At 47.9% G+C, this 15,638-nt stretch overlaps 1 protein-coding gene across 2 annotated transcripts in view; it reads right to left on the bottom strand.

The window, feature by feature from the left end:
• LOC131582011 (monocarboxylate transporter 2-like) overlaps positions 1 to 15,638 on the bottom strand; it is a 37,044-nt gene that overhangs the window by 11,372 nt on the left and 10,034 nt on the right. Inside the window, exons 1-2 of one of the 2 annotated variants that reach the window (XM_058844761.1) lie at positions 13,129 to 13,590; positions 12,147 to 12,394 (exon numbers count right to left, since the gene is read on the bottom strand). The exons of the other annotated variant lie outside the window; for it this stretch is intronic. Of the exons in view, the coding sequence (XP_058700744.1) occupies positions 12,147 to 12,363 (217 nt within the window). The 5' untranslated portion in view covers positions 12,364 to 12,394; positions 13,129 to 13,590. Of the gene's footprint in view, positions 1 to 12,146; positions 12,395 to 13,128; positions 13,591 to 15,638 lie in introns of those variants that run through there. 2 annotated transcript variants of the gene reach the window in all.

Below are 15,638 nucleotides of genomic sequence, written 5' to 3'. Positions count from 1 at the left end.
CACAGTATGATATCTATTGGAAGGACTTTGATGGTACCTCAGGACCAACCTGCTCAAAGAAAAGCCAGGTCTGAAGTTAGAACAGACTGAGAAGTCAGAACTAGAGAAGGCAAGCTGAAGGGGAAAGAGCAGTCCAGAAGTCCAAGTCATAAGATGTAAAGAAAAAATTCTGTATTACTCAAAAATCCTAAATCAAAATTCTTCAAATGTCATACTGGAAATGAAGAAAGGGAATACAGGCAGATTTAATATCTGAACTTACCTGGCTGTTTGTGGTGCTACTCATCATACAGTAGTGGTGTTTCAGAGCCCAGTGTTCTTGTTTGCCTTCATTCCAGCCACTTCCCCCACCACCCACACATACAATACTGCAAACAGGTATTTTAAACTCACAGACATCTCTGAAGAGTTTGGCTGTGGGACCTACCTCACCACAGAGCCATGGCAGAATATTTATCTTTGCTTAAATAATCTCAGCCAGAAATAGCTCCAAGAGCTCTCTCCAGACCCTGAAAACCACAGCACTCCTGATCACAGGAATGAAACCCAGAAACCACAACACTCCCTCAGCGTGGCTGACAGCATCCAAACGAGTTCTCAGTTGTTATAATGTGCAAGAATAGAAAACAGTAGGTATGGCTGGTTTCATCTGGGGAATGAAGCCCATAGAAATACTTTCCACCAGATGTGTGAAGTCAAAACACTCATAAATGAAATGCACACAAGCACAGTCTCAACAACATCCCTGTAACTGTGATCTGGTCCCATCAAATGCACCATTCAATTAGAATATCTGTGTGTGTATAATTACATGGAGAGTTTTTCTGCTAATCCTTTAACTGGATTCACACACATGCATCCTTTTGCTGCAAGGAGCACTACAGAATTCAGTGAGAAGTTCTGTGGAAAGGGATACATATTTCAGATTAGTGAGAAAGAGACACCCTTCTGTCTGAGCTTCCCCTGGTTGGGGCCTGCACTTGCACCATGCTTGAGCTGGTCTCAGCACATCCTGTAATCCAATAGATCGAGACAGTGTTCTCAGAAAGGCACCAACATATTCATCTGCAGCCTAAGGGCATCCAATTCTTGCATTTTTCAATTTTCCACATGTCCACATTTCTGCAGAATCAATCTAATTACTCAGCTAAGAAAATGTGGTTTCAATTACCTTCACCCACTGGCAGAGGGCTTCCACCCTATAGGATGCTGGGCCATGGAGCAAAGCATTTCAAGCCCACAATACTCCTAAGGCTCCTCTCCTGCTCTGACCTGGGACAGCCACCATGGAGAGAAGCCCCTGCTGTGAGAGGAAAACCAGGACTGCTCACATATGTCCCACTCTCTCAGCATCCAGTTTAGGAGAAAGGAAATGAGGATTATTGTATTGGCTTCACCCATCAGGAAGGATGGGTTTGGACCATGACAGCAGATAATGAACTGGAAGGGACTGAGAGTAGGAAACATTCACCCAGCTATCAGGACAGCCCAGGGAAGAGGCTGAAGCAGAGGAAAATAAATGTTTGTATCCCAACTACTGGCTTTACAAATGAGAGCAGCCTTTGTGTGTCCCTGGGGACACTCCATGTGTGCTGTGCCCTCAGCCACATCCCAGCTCCTCAGCAAACACTTATTAAGCCAGGAGAATGAAACTTTTCGCCTTTCTTGTCGTGTGTGATCTCTCAGCAATGTTTTACATGAGGTCTGTGTTACCTTCAGCAGCCTTCATCTGTTGCAACCAGAACTATCAGTTTTACAACAGGAAAATCAGACCCATGGCTGCCAGCCTGGATGGGAGAGCTGTGCTCTCAAGGGTGTCACCTGCCTGGGCTGGGCTGAGCTCACAGGGAACTGTGACAAAATTCAGAAGCACAGAAGCCTTTCTGCTTCACAGCCTGAAAGATTCCAGACCTAGCAGGAAAACCTTGACTTTCATGAGACACCAAAAAATCCAACCCAGAGCCTCAAACAGTTGGGAAACCAAATTTCCTTGAGTTGTTGCTCAAAGGCTGAAGGGTTTGTCACAGTCCTGAGCAGACCTTTCAAAGGCATTGAAGCAAATGTAAAATCACATTCCCAAAATTACTTCCACTTAAGTCATTTGTACCTACAGAAACATCCACAGGCTTTAGCTGAGCAGCCTTTCAAAATCTGTCCCATTTCTGGGCAGAAAGTGGCACATGCAATCTGTCACATTTGGGATCTGGGCACACTTCAGCTCCCAGCCCTGCCAGCCTGGGCAGGTGACAGAGCACACGCAGACCCCTCACCCTGCCCAGGTGTCCAGAGCAATCAGCATCACACCCAGCAGCTCTGAGTGCACCCTCCTGCCCTGCTCTGCCCCATGCCACCTGCACGGTATTTCTTGAGGGGAAAAAGTTCATTAAACGTCAAACATTAGATAAGTTTACCAGCAGCATTGTGGGGTAGCTTCAGAAAACATTAAATAGCTCAAGTCGGGGAGGAGGACAGGAGAAGAGGGAACACAAAGCCAGCACTGCAGTTGTGGGAAATGAGAAACACAATTACTGCTATGCTTGCAGCTATTGCACAAATTAAAAGCGTGACAGGCCCTGGCAGCACGGTGGAATTGAAAAGCAGGACCTGTCATTTACCAGTTACTCAGCTGGCATGGAAAGAATAAAGATACTGTATATTAGCACAGAGAAAGCATTTACAGTAACAGTGTGTGCAGCTTGGATCCCAAGGCCCCTTTAGCTGCTAAAACCTGCCTGGTGAAATGAGCAGGAACCACAGGCTCCCTGTCCTGGCATCCAAATGAAGCCATTGCTCCCTCCTGCAAGGAGAAGCTAAGAGGAGTCAGGGTGATTTCTGCTTCTTAATTTACAGCATCAGGTGAGAACAGGGCAAGGGAAACAGCTGGCAAAGCTCTCAGAAAGTGCCATTTACCCAGCTTGACCTTGCAGGAGCAGCCACACAAACGCTGTGCAAGTCCCTGAAAAGTCAGGGCAAGGAGCAAAAGCCATCCCAGCTGCTGAGAATGTCCCTGGTGTGCTGAGGCTGCTCAGGGAGCAGGGCAGTCAGGGCTGTCCCCACCACCAGCACAGCACTGCAACTCCTCATGATGAAATCAGAAGCATCATTTAATTAACCCCTTGCACCCCAGTTCATTCCAGTGACAAGAATGCTGACATTAGGGTGGTGTTTCGGTGCAGGAAGGGATGGCATTCCCTCCCAACCACCCAGCCACATGGCAGCCCCTTCCATGACCCAGTGACTTCCTCCCTTCCAATGAACTTCCAGCCATGGCCATCTTTTGTCATCCACTGCAGGGGGACAGCACAGGACAGCAGAGGACACGGTGGGGATGCTGTGCCTCCTCCTGCTGCTGGCTTCACTCAGAGCTGTGCCTGTGGCTCTGCACCTCCCCTGGCTCACAGGGACACTCTCCATCGTCTCCATCAGCCCATGGCAAGAGCAAGGAATGCCTGCTCAGAAGTGCTGCACTTTACACCCCAAACCCTTGCAGAGCTTGGTTGAGGCTTTCACTTCTGCCTGCAGTAAAACTCTGCAGCCTGGAGGGCAACAATTTGCACCAAATATCCCCAAAAGATGTAGCTGGGATCATGGAGCCCCTGGATGACTGATGAAATATATTAGCCCATATAAATCATGCTGGTTTAGTGCCTGTCCTGTTTAAAGCCTCTCTTTTCTCATACCTGTGGCAGGTTTCCATTCTTTGTTAGTTGGTACATGAAAGGCCATGTCAAAGAGGCTGCTCTTGGTGGCAAGAGAAACACAGAGACTCACCAGTGGGGAATGCAGCAAGTCTGAACTCATTTGTTAGCTTGTCCAATTACTTTTCACCTTGAGTTTTGTGTTTGCAGAAGTGAAAAGGACCCTGAAGAGGAGACTGTAAAACCGTAAAGAAGAAGCAAAATACCCTGGACTCTCCTCTCTTCTCCTCCACAAAGCCAGGCCACCTTGTCATTCATTCTTTTTGAGTCACTGAACTATGATCCAGAGAGGATCATAATGCAGAGCTGGCATATAACAAGAAATATCAATCCAGACTGGCTTAAACTCTTGCAAGTATGACAGTGCTCAAAAACTAGACACCTGAATTGCCTTCCTGTTTTCCTCAGCAAGCCTTATGAATTTTTTATGAGCTGCAAAACTTCCAGTGCCGGTGTGAAACACTGATGTATTTCTATTAGGGACTAAAACATTCTTCTCTCCCACACCTCTGACCCTGTGTGTATATATATCCCTTATTTGTAAGGTTTGGTTTGTCATTTTTATTTTTTTTTTAACTTAACCTGGTACTAATAGTAACAGTGTTCCTCCTTTCTGGAGGAACTTGTGCTGGATGAATTTCTGCTGCAATATTTCTCTGCAGGGCTTTCAGATAAGCAGCTAAGAGCTGAGGCCCTGAAAATCTGTAACCCAGAGGCTTCCAGCAATGTGGGTTTTTTTCCAGGTTTCACAACACTGACCTTCTGACAGTGTAAAGTGGCACAGAGCCAGTGCAAATGTTCTAGGTCTGCTGGTCAGACCATTTGATGGCCACACAGGTGATAAAACAACAACACTAAAATCCTCAACTGCCCAGACCACAGGGCTGGAAGGTTTGAGATCCCCACTGCCCCAATGGCTGGGGCTGCAGCTCAGCTCTTCTGCTTTTGCACAGTGATGAGTGGCTCTAAAGAGCTGCTCCTGCACAGGGACATTGGTCAGCACCAAAAGAACTGCCCAGATAGTTAATATTTTCCATACTATTGTGAAAATACAAATAGGAGCTCAGCATGCCATGATTGCCACTGCCTGTGGGGAGTCACTGGGGACATAAGAAGGAGTGCAACGTACTCAGAGGAGAGGGAAAGGGGGGGAAATCGTTTATACTAATGGAACAAAGTCTATTACTACACCAGTAGTAAAACAACGACAGGAGCAGGCCTGCAATTTCCTCAGTAATAATCTCATTCCCTCTGTGGAATAACAACACTGCCTTGGGCTTCATAATTTATCCACCAGGGTAGCAGCCCATGGTAACAGAGCAACCTACTCATTACCCCCCCAAGGAAAACAAGTGTCCCCACGTTATTAACGTGCTGCCAGAACCCAGCAGCCTCTGGAGACAGGGGGCACACACAGCCTGAAAGGGAGGCAGCCAGAGAAAACACGGGGCCCAGCTGCAAACCTGGGGGGAAAGGGATGAGAGGGTTAAAAGCTGCAGCCTTTCACTCCTTGTCATGCCAGAAGAGGCTTGGATAGCTCATGTTTTTAAGTGTTTGTGGCACCAGGGTGTGGAGAACTGCTGCTCACCCTTGGTAACTGAGCCCTGCTCCTGCTTGCTCCAGGTCACACTGGAGAATATCTGGTGGTACCTGCTCATAATGAAGCCTAATAATTATTGGCCTCACCTGCATGGGCTGAGGATCCCACAGACACCAGCCCTTCCTCAGGATGGCCACACACCCAGGCCAAGTGGCAGCGAACACACGCCCCAGCTGACAACCACAGTCTCAAATACTCCTCTGACAGACCTGACAGAGCAGCTTCCAAAGACCTGTCCACACCTAAATCACCCTGATGCCTTCTATTAGTGTTGCTTTGCATTGAAAATAATCGATCTTAAATAAGGGGGCTGAAATCCAGCACATGCCACAGCAGCTTCAACAGCTAACCTGGCCCCAGAGATGCTGCATTTGCTTCCACATAGGTGAAGAAACCAGTTCATTTTAGGGGATAATGGCTGCAGCTTCAGCACAAACCCTGTGAGGTGATGCATAAGCCAAGCATGGGAGAAATTATCTGGACACACATTATTCACTCATCAAACTGGTCAGTCCTGTGGTGCTGGGTCTCCTGGGCAGGACTGGCACTGTATTCAGCTGGGAAGGTAGTGAGGGAAAGGATCCACTGCAGCAGCCAGGCTGCAGCAATCCTCCCTCCCCTGCACCCCAGGCATGCCCTTGGGAACACAGGGACCCTGACCTCCCATCAGAAATACTTACATTTGCCACAGCAGCAACCTGATGTTAAAAAAAAAAAAGAAAGAAAGAAAGAAAGAAAGAAAGAAAGAAAGAAGAAGAAAAACAAAGCAGACAAGGCCCAAGCTTCAGAAAGACAAAGTGTTCTCTTCCTAATCCAGCAGTCTTATCTGATCAGTGCTCTGGCATTTCAATTTCCAGATAACCCAGCTTGGATGCTGCTCCTGGGGGGCACGGAGGAGCCACAGGCCAGCAGCTCCCAAACTGGGGCTGTGGCCAAGGTCCTTTGTGTCACTTCGTGTTTAGGCAATTAAATAACCTCTCCTGCAAAGGGACAGCACTCAGTGGTTTCCCCAGCTGCAGGTTTGGATCTCACCACGCAGCAGATCACAGCTGCTCACCTCCACAAGGTCATGACATCACGGTGTTTGAGCTGCTCTCACAGATCTCTTTAGCTTCCTTTTGCCTGGCCAGGGCCACTGGCTTCGATCCCTTCCACCCCTGGAAGCCCAGCTGCAGAACAGGAGTTCCTGTGCAGCTGGAACATCCATTCCTAGAGGAACATGCTGCTCCAAAAGCAGCCCTGGGAAGCCCTGCATGACTTGACCAAGAGATCCCTGGAGAGCCCATCCAGGGGCAGAAGAGCTGCAATGCTCTGGGGGAAGAATCTTTCACATGTTTGAATTCCACTTGTTGGGAATGGATTATAACTTACTCCTTGGCTTAACACCATTAACAAGCCCCCAGCCAAAACTCTTCCTTCTTCCTAGTTCTTTTTAATCTTGGTTTTTATTAAGTCTATCACATCTCTCTTGCTGCTGCCTGGTGACCTTGGTAGCTCCATTGAAGGGCAAAATGATAAAGCTTTGTGACCAAGTCCACCAACACAGAAATATTTCACCTGAACCTATAGTGCTATTATTGCTCTTAAGTAGAACAGAGCTATTTAAAAAATAAAAAATACAAGCCCATACGTGGTGACCTTGCAGAGCTGGAGTGCTCTCTGAGAGTCAGGAGAAGTATATAAATCTGCAGCACCATTCATTACAGAAATCAAACCATTCCTCATCCAGCTTTCTTATCAAAACTTAGGATTCTAATGGTGCTGCTACCCCCAAGGGTTGCCCCTGCATGGAAGATGTCTTGTTCCCACAGGATGGGGAGGCTGATTGAGGGGGACTCCAAGAGCTGGGGAGGGTAAGGAAAAAGGTGAATCCAGCATCAGGCAGCTCCAGGGAGCACCTGCCAGGGCCTGGGCCAGGATAGCAGGATGCTGGATATCCACAGCACTCTGAATAAACAGAATAATCCTCCTCCTTTTGTTTCAGCCTCCACAAAACACCCAGGTGGAAAAGCACATGCCTAGGGAAATCCTGGTGAAAGCCCCACTGGAGAATGAATATTTGTTGAACCAGCAGTAGAGAGCTGACACAGGAGAACATAACCTTGTCCTTGAAAAAACTCACCTCCCTCCTGTGCCTCAGTTTCCCCCTGTAGTGCTTCACAGCTATTTGAGAGCAACTGAGATGGGTGGAGAGCCCTGGGTGGGGTCTTCCGGAGGCAGAGAAGGTTTTGACAGAGTTTGGACCAGAGCAGGAGAGAACATTGGCAGCTTTGATTAAGTTAAAAACTGCAGAATCCAACTCATTACTAATATAGCTTTACACCACTGCATGTTGTAAGGTGCTTTCTAAACCTGTCACTGCAATTTATCATGCTAGCAGTATAATAAAATACAGCTATAAAATTTTGGATTAAATGTTCAAGGTCAGTGGTGGACTTTCAGCTTCCCTATCTCTTCCTTGCTGCTTTAGCAAATGCTCTATTAAGCACTTACAAGCTCTGGGAGAAAGTTTTTTAGGATAAAAGATTTAGTTGTGGAGCATTTCTGGAATTAAATCTTCAGATAATTTGACCTTCACCAAATTACAAACCAGTAAATAATAAGGTTGGTTTCAGGTGGAGACTTTTTCACCAAAAACACTCTAATTTTTCTTGTATTGGCAAAATGTGGCTCTCTGATGCTGTCTTTGTAAAATAGACAGATGGCAATTCCTTAATTTTAATGGAAATTTGGATGTGTTAGAGCAGTACCCTGGAGATTTTAGGGAGAGTTTTACAGCAGGCTATAGCAAGACTGAGACAAGACTCCACTGCAGTACATTCTGAATAAAAACAATGCATGGTGCTGATGCCATGAGCCTGAGCTTTTAATGTATTAAAGGGCAACAGAAGCAGCAGATATTTACACCTACAAGCTGTATACAAACATGCACAGCAATCACAAAAGAGTGAAATTCTTCAAAATTACTAAAAAGGAGCTCTGATGTCTCCTGGTGTAGCCCCAGGTATTGGAGCTGAGCAGCTGAAATGACTTTGCAGGAGGATCTGCTCTCTGAGCCCCCCTTGGATGATTCCTGTTATTCCATTATAAAGATGAAGGAAGCATTTGGTCACACTCACCATTAAAAAAAATTAAAAAAAGAAGATGCAGATGCTGTCCTAGAATTAAATTGTTTTCTCTATTCTGGCACATGCCAGGAGGCTGGCTCATTGTTCAAGCTCTAACAGTTGGCCATGATAAAATATATTACTTCTTCCCAGGATCCTTACCTGTCTTACAGCCTTACAGGAGACCATAAGAGCTACAAGAACATTACTGCTATTAAATTAGTGGCATCACTATTTCTTATTTTTAGCATGTTTGACTGTTTCCCCTGATGCTGAATAGGGCAACTAATTTACCAGCAAATTAATACTGCTTATCTTTTCTTTCCTGAGAGCTCCACTGCCTCCTGCTTTCCCTGGCTAATGGCTATCCCCAGGGACACATCTGTGGCCCAGCCTGAAATGTGTCAGCCTTAAAAGTGGGACAAGGGCAGCTCAGTTGTGTGAACCTGGCACCACCACACAGCCCAAATCAGGAGGTGCAAAGGCCAAAGGCTTTTGGCTTTGCAATGAAACTGCTTCCTAAATAAAACTCATCCCTGTACGTGAGGCAAAACCTGGGGAATCTTGGTCTTGTGTTGGCACAGCAAATAGTGCCCAAGAAGGCAGCTTGCAGAAAGAAGCCCTGCCCAGGGCATCTGGCAGCATGATGGGAACCCTGTGGAGCTCCACATTTTGGGACATTTGCTGTGTCCTCTTCACCCCCAGAGCCTGTTACCTGGGTGCTCAGGTGCAGCTGAAAGCACCTTTAGGGAAGGATGATGCCACGGCCCTTGGTCCCTTATAGAATCAGAGAATCATTAAGGTTGGAAAAGACCTCTAAGATCATTGATCAGATCCTTTTTCCTTTTTGTTTTTTCCCATACATCAAAGATTCTGCTCTGTAATATCTTTCTCATTTAAAACAAGAAATGAGGTCTTCACCCATGACAAGAAAAATAAGAAAAGTAGAAACATTGTAAAACAAATCCTTCTTTATCAGATTGATAGGGCTTCAGCCTGTGGGATTTGGTCAGGGAAAAGCAATGTTCCCTCATGCTCCTCACTCTCAAAGCTCCCAGTGTGCCCTCTGCAATTGGAAATGTGGAATTGCTGAACAGGAGCTCTCTGGCAAGAGCTACAAGTACCCCATCATAAAGTCCAGGCTATCCACTTTACTGCACAGTAATCTGTTTTACTACTGGTATTATAGTGACAGAATTGTTTTCTGCAACCTAGTTCAGATTAAGAAACTGGGGGGATAAGACACATTAACTTCTGTAATATATATTGCCAGAGCCTCAGCTGGTATAAAACAGCTTCCTGGGGGAATTCAGCAGAAAGTGAAGGGCAGAAACAGTCCTGGCTGCTGATTTTCAGTTTTAGTCTGAAAAACTAGAATTCCTTCGGTGCTACAAGCAAAGCCTCAGGTGGTCACTGTAAATCTGCATCCATGCTGTCAAAATCAACAGTTTCTCCAGTGGAGATCTGGGTTAGTTCATGTATTTTCAGAAAATAAGTTTCATTTGCATTATTTATGAGATGTAAACATGAGCTCTGTTACAGTGTAAGCAGCACTGTCCAAAAACAAGTCCTTAGACCAACGAGAACAAGGAAACAAGGCACTGTGTCAACAAAAGCTGTGGTCAGTGAAAACATCGGCCTCTGCCAGGGCACTGGGCAGCTCCTGGGGCTGGAGGGAGCTGGGATGGGTCAGTCCTCACAGGGATTTCCCTCCACAGCCCATCCCTGACAGCAGCAAATGCCCTGCTGTCCTCTCCAGCCCCCCCAGGGACATGTGCCTGATGCTTCGTGCAGGAGATGCTCAGTGGAATTGCATCACCTGCACCTCCACACAGCCTGACCATTCTGCCCCATGTGGGAAAGGAAGGGAAGGGATGGATGTGCTGTGGCAATAATCATCTGGTTTGGTAGCTCTGCTAGTTACTCAAGAGTATGTTGAAACCTTGGTGTTTTTAGAATTTCTTTTTTTGGGAAGATTAGCAAAAATCCAGTGTTAACCTGTTCTCTAGCTTTTCAGCAGAGTAAATTAAGCCTTGCATCCTCACAGTTCTAACTGTGCTGCCTCAGAGCAAAACCTGGCCAGCTCAGAGGAGCTGTCCTTTACTGAGAATTTCCAAATCACTGGGATCATTCAGGTCTGGTATTAAATGCCCAGTTAATCAAAGCAGAGGTGTTAAATACACTCTCGGGCACCCGTGTTCCATTGACTCCACGCCTTGTCTGCAGCCACTGAGCCAGCCAGCACCTCAGCTGGGGTCACAGGGAGGATCCAACAGGCATCATTCTGACTCCAGAGCAGAGGAGGGGAGGGCTGGTAACTGCACATACCTGAGCAGCTGCAAGGCAAGTGACTGCACAAAGGTACAGTCACCTGCAATCGAGTTGTATCATCCCCCACAGCACTGTGTAATAGCATTAGGGAGGGCGAAGTTAAAGCTCCTGCAAAAAGGCAGGAGATGTTCAGTTAATTGGGATAAAAGTCCACTGCAACATCCCAGGTACAGAGCACACAGCACTGATTGGAGCACTTGGAGAGACAGAGAAGAAGGTGGGTTGGAAAAGGAGCAGCTGGAAAGAGGCAGAGGCAATCAGAGCAGCATTTCACCTGCTCCAGCACCAGCTCATTGGCCATGAGCTGAACCCCAAGAGGCTCAAGCTCCCCATCTGAATCCCTGTGAGCAACTTGAGGTGCTGGCAGGGGCAGGGTTAATCTGCAGAGCTTGTTCCTCACTTGGTCATCGTCAGGCACAAAGCATCTCTTCCATACCAGGGGAAAGGACAACATTTTTTCATTGGAAAAAATGAAAAAAGAGCTGCCAACAATTCACAGAGGCATCCAGGGAGCCCACAGGTAAATACTTTGGCACATTTATTGCAGTTAAATGGGACATCCAATGGGACAAGCAGGGGATTTCTCTTTCTAAATCACTGCCTGGGTTCTGCCCTCTAAGTGCTCCATTTGTGGGTTCTTGTACAGGAGCTCAGCTTTTGCAGAGCTGTAGGACCAAGTCTGGGTTACAACAGGGTGGATTACAATAGGTTCTGACTCAACCTTGCTTCCACCTTACAAACTTATACAAAGCAACTTTATTTTCATTAGCAACTGTGCTTTTTAAAAAGCACTACAGTGCACTACTAAGGAAATAAAATAAAATAAAAAAAAAACCTTTGTAAAAACAAAGATTATTTTCAGGATCTCTTTAATAGACAGGATAAATATTGATGAAGCTTCCTGCAATTGCAGAGTGGGGTTCCTGTCCACCTCCAGGTGAAGATTTAATCAGCCCATGTATTTCATTCAGTCATGAAAGTGATATTGAAATAATAAAAAAGAGCAAAGTTACATGCACTGCTTTACAACTGATAAGAACGACTGGCGATTTCATTGCTGTGATTATCAACTGCCACAATAAACAAGCAGCTATTTCATTTATTATTCTACTCCACACCCCTCTCTGGCTGGAACCCAGACCTAGTTATTTCACACCAGCCTATTCTCAGGGCTTTTCCCTTGATGCCCATAGAAAGTTTTCATAGGTAATCTTCTGATTTCTGGGTAGGAGCCCCTCAGGCTCCACATATGACTTGGCTGCCTAAACAAATATTTGGAAACATGATCGGAAAGTAAATCTGTGGATGGTGCCCGTGCAGTTGGACACTGTGGCTGCTCTTCCTCTACTCTGGCCCAGGGTGGGGATTTTTGGCACAGTCCTGCTCCTGCAGCCCACCAGGGTCACTCACCTGCACCATACGTCGTGGCCAGCATGATGGAGGAGACCCATGCGATCTCGCTATAGGATGTGCCAAAGAAATCCTGGATTTCTTTGAAGAAGATGGCCAAGCCTTTGGGGAAGGCGTAGGCGAAGCCGATGGAAATGAAGGCGCCGAAAACCACCACCCACCCCCAGCCACCATCCGGCGGGCCGGGGGCTGGCCCTGCCTCGGCGGGGGCCGGCATGGCCGGGTGGGCTCACACTCCCCGGGGAGCCCTGGAATACAAAGGGTGGGGTTGGGGGGTCAGTCCTGGGATGCTGCTCCCCTGGACCCCAGTTCTGAGATTCTGCTCCCTTGGACCCCTGTCCTGAGATGCTTCTCCCTTGGACCCCAGTCCTGAGATTCTATTCCTTTGGACCCCAGTTCTGAGATTCTATTCCTTTGGACCCCAGTTCTGAGATTCTGCTCCCTTGGACCCCAGTTCTCAGATGCTACTCCCTTGGACCCCAGTTCTGAGATTCTGCTCCCTTGGACCCCCAGTCCCGGGATGCTGCTTCTCCAGACCCCAGTTCTGGAGTGCTGCTCCTCAAACATCCTGAGATGCTGCTCCTCTGGACCCCCAGTGCCAGGATGCTGCTCCTCCAGACCCCAGTTCTGAGATTCTGCTCCCTTGGACCCCGGTTCTGAGATTCTATTCCTTTGGACCCCCAGTTCTGAGATGCTGCTCCCCTGGACCCCTCGTCCCAAGATACTGCTCCCCACATCCGTAGTCCTGCGATTCTGCTCCCCTGGCCCCCCATTCCCAGGATGCCGCTCCTCCAGACCCCAGTTCTGAGATGCTACTGCCTTGGACCCCAGTCCTGAGATTTTGCTGCCTTGGACCCCAGTTCTGAGATATTGCTGCCCTGAACCCCCAGTCCCGGGATGCCGCTCCTCCAGACCCCAGATCTGAGATTCCGCTCCCCTGGCCCCCAGTCCCGGGTTCCCCCTGCCCTCCTGCCCCCGTCACCTCCGTCCAGGCGAGTCCCGTGTGCCGGGGCGCCCACCCGGAGCCGCCGCCGCTGTGCCGGGGCAGAAATGCCACGTGTAAGCGGGGAAAACCAGAAACTGCGGCTCCGACCCGCTGCTCCGCCCCCCCGCTGCCTGCCGAGCCCCCGGGACACCTTGGGACATGGTGGGACACTGGTGGGACACCTCGGAACACTGGTGGGACACTGGCAGGACCCAGCTGCGGAGCGCGGCTCGGCCCGGCCCGGGGGACACGCTCCAAACCCCCCCGGCAGGCACATCCCTCACTCCAGCACCCTGTCCCCTCGCGTTCCATCACCAGCACCCCTCGCGGGCATTAATTAAACCACCCGCAGTTACTTAAATGCAAATTGTTCATTTTTACTTCCCCTGTGTTTCCACCTGCATCCCTCCTCTTTCCCGTGCTAAATCCCAGCTCTTTTCTCCTCCATTCCAAGTTGTTTGCTGCTGTCCTGCCCCTGGACCACACCATCGTTATAAAAAATAAAAAAAAAATAAAAAAGAGAGTGATATTTTTACACGGGTGGATGCTGATAGGACAAGAGGGAACAGTTTTAAACTGCAAGAGGGGAGACCTAGATTAGATATTGGGAGCAAATTCTTCACTGTGAGCGTGACGGGGCATTGGCACAGGCTGCCCAGAGAACCTCTGGATGCCCCATCCTTGGAAGTGTTCAAGGACGGGGCTTGGAGCAACCTGGGATAGGGGAAAGTGGCAGGGGAGTTAGAACAGCATGGGCTCTGAAGTCCCTTCCAACCCAATTCAGAATTCTGTGATTCCCTGATCATTGCAGACTTCTGGCCCCTGCTCACGTTCACCAGTTTGCTGTGTATTCTAGTTTTCACATGGAGCTCTGGTTGGGAAAACATGAAGCAGTGTTTGCTCTGGCTGGGAAGGGGCAGTTTCAGCACAGACCTTGTATCTTGGGCAACCTTGCCTCCCCCTGGCTGAGCTAACAGCCCCGTCCATGTCCCATTTTTCTACTTGCACCATGAAGCAACTGAGAGGGGGAAAGAATCAGGGCCTTGCTCTGCTGTAATCTGGCACAGTTAATCTGGAGCTTTAAAATCTCCTCACAACACAACTGTAAAATGTTTTATTACTGCCATTTCTTTCTTCCTATAAAACTGAGTAAACTCAAAATGACCAGAAACCTTTACTCTCAGCATGGTGATTTGGAGAGTTTTATTTTGGTACAGCCCTGACCCTTTATGCTGTGAGGATACCAGCATTCAGCTGTCTCAGCAGCTACTTTCTGTGTTCTGTTAAAAATCAAAAATAAGATCAAAACAGAATAAACACACCTAAGACTGAACTTGACACATCCTTAGCATCAGCATGGAAGGTGGGAGGACAGACAGAAAGCCCAGGGAGCAGAGGAATGAAGAAGCAGGTACAACTTCAGCCAAGGAAGCTGCAACAACTCTCAGCTGGAAGATGAGAATTTCCTTCTCCCGAGCTCCTAAATTGTGTGTCATGCTAAAGAATGGCCCCTGCAGCCAGCCCCAGCAGGGCACCTCTGGGTAAACTTCCACACAAACTCGTGGCAAACTCAGAACTAGAGCAGGAAACCAGTTGCAGCAGGTGATGTTGGGGGCAAACAAATGATTTCTAAAGATGTCTAAATGTGGTAATTGTTTGCACTGCTGTTGCTGCTCTGAGGAGAAGCTCACAAGCAAAGCAGAACAGCCCGAGGGCAGAGGGTGGGACTGACACTGAAATCCTGGGCTCACTGGGTCAGAAAGGACCTCCTTGCAATTTGGGAGTCTTGGGCTCCTCTCAGAGCAGCTGCCTGTGCTCTCTTCTCCTTGTCAGGACCTCTCCTGGGAGCAGGCTCTGCTTTCTCATCCACTGACAGCAGACACTTCCTGGAGGGCAGGTTTTTTAATTTGCTGGCAAGCAGCAACAAAATTGATTAAAATTGCAAAATACCTTTTCAAATGACTCATTTCCCTATCACGGTATTCCATGTAAATAAGTGACTGCCATTGTAATTCCCAGTGCTCTGCTCCAGAGCTGTTCAAATAAGAGTGGAAGCCAGGAAAAGGAGCAAAGCAGAATCTGAAACTCTTCCTCTTCCCCCATTGTCCAGCCTTCACAAAGATTGCTGTGACAGTTCCCAGGTCATCATTTTTTAATCAAATGAACTAACAGCTTTTACTTATTGAAGCCCAAGGTTTGATGAGCAATATTTAAAATCATAGAATCACAAAATGTCTTGGGAGGACAGGGACCAACGCCCTGCCATGGGCAGGGACACATTCCACCAAACCAGGTTGTTCCAAGCCCCATCCAACCTGGACTTGAACATTTCCAGGGGAGAGGCAGACACAGTTTCCCCAGGCAACATATGCCAGGGCCTCACTTCACTTCATATAATGGAGCACATAAGCTCCCCCCAAAAAAGTGACTAGTGAGGACAACTTGAGTGTTTTTTCTTGTCTTGGAAAAAGAAAAAAAACAGGATTGGGGAAAAACCCCTGGGCCCC

The sequence above is a fragment of the Poecile atricapillus genome, chromosome 9 (genome assembly GCF_030490865.1).
Source record: "Poecile atricapillus isolate bPoeAtr1 chromosome 9, bPoeAtr1.hap1, whole genome shotgun sequence".
Classification (NCBI taxonomy): Eukaryota; Metazoa; Chordata; class Aves; order Passeriformes; family Paridae; genus Poecile; species Poecile atricapillus.
This window is presented reverse-complemented; position numbering and strand designations above follow the sequence as displayed.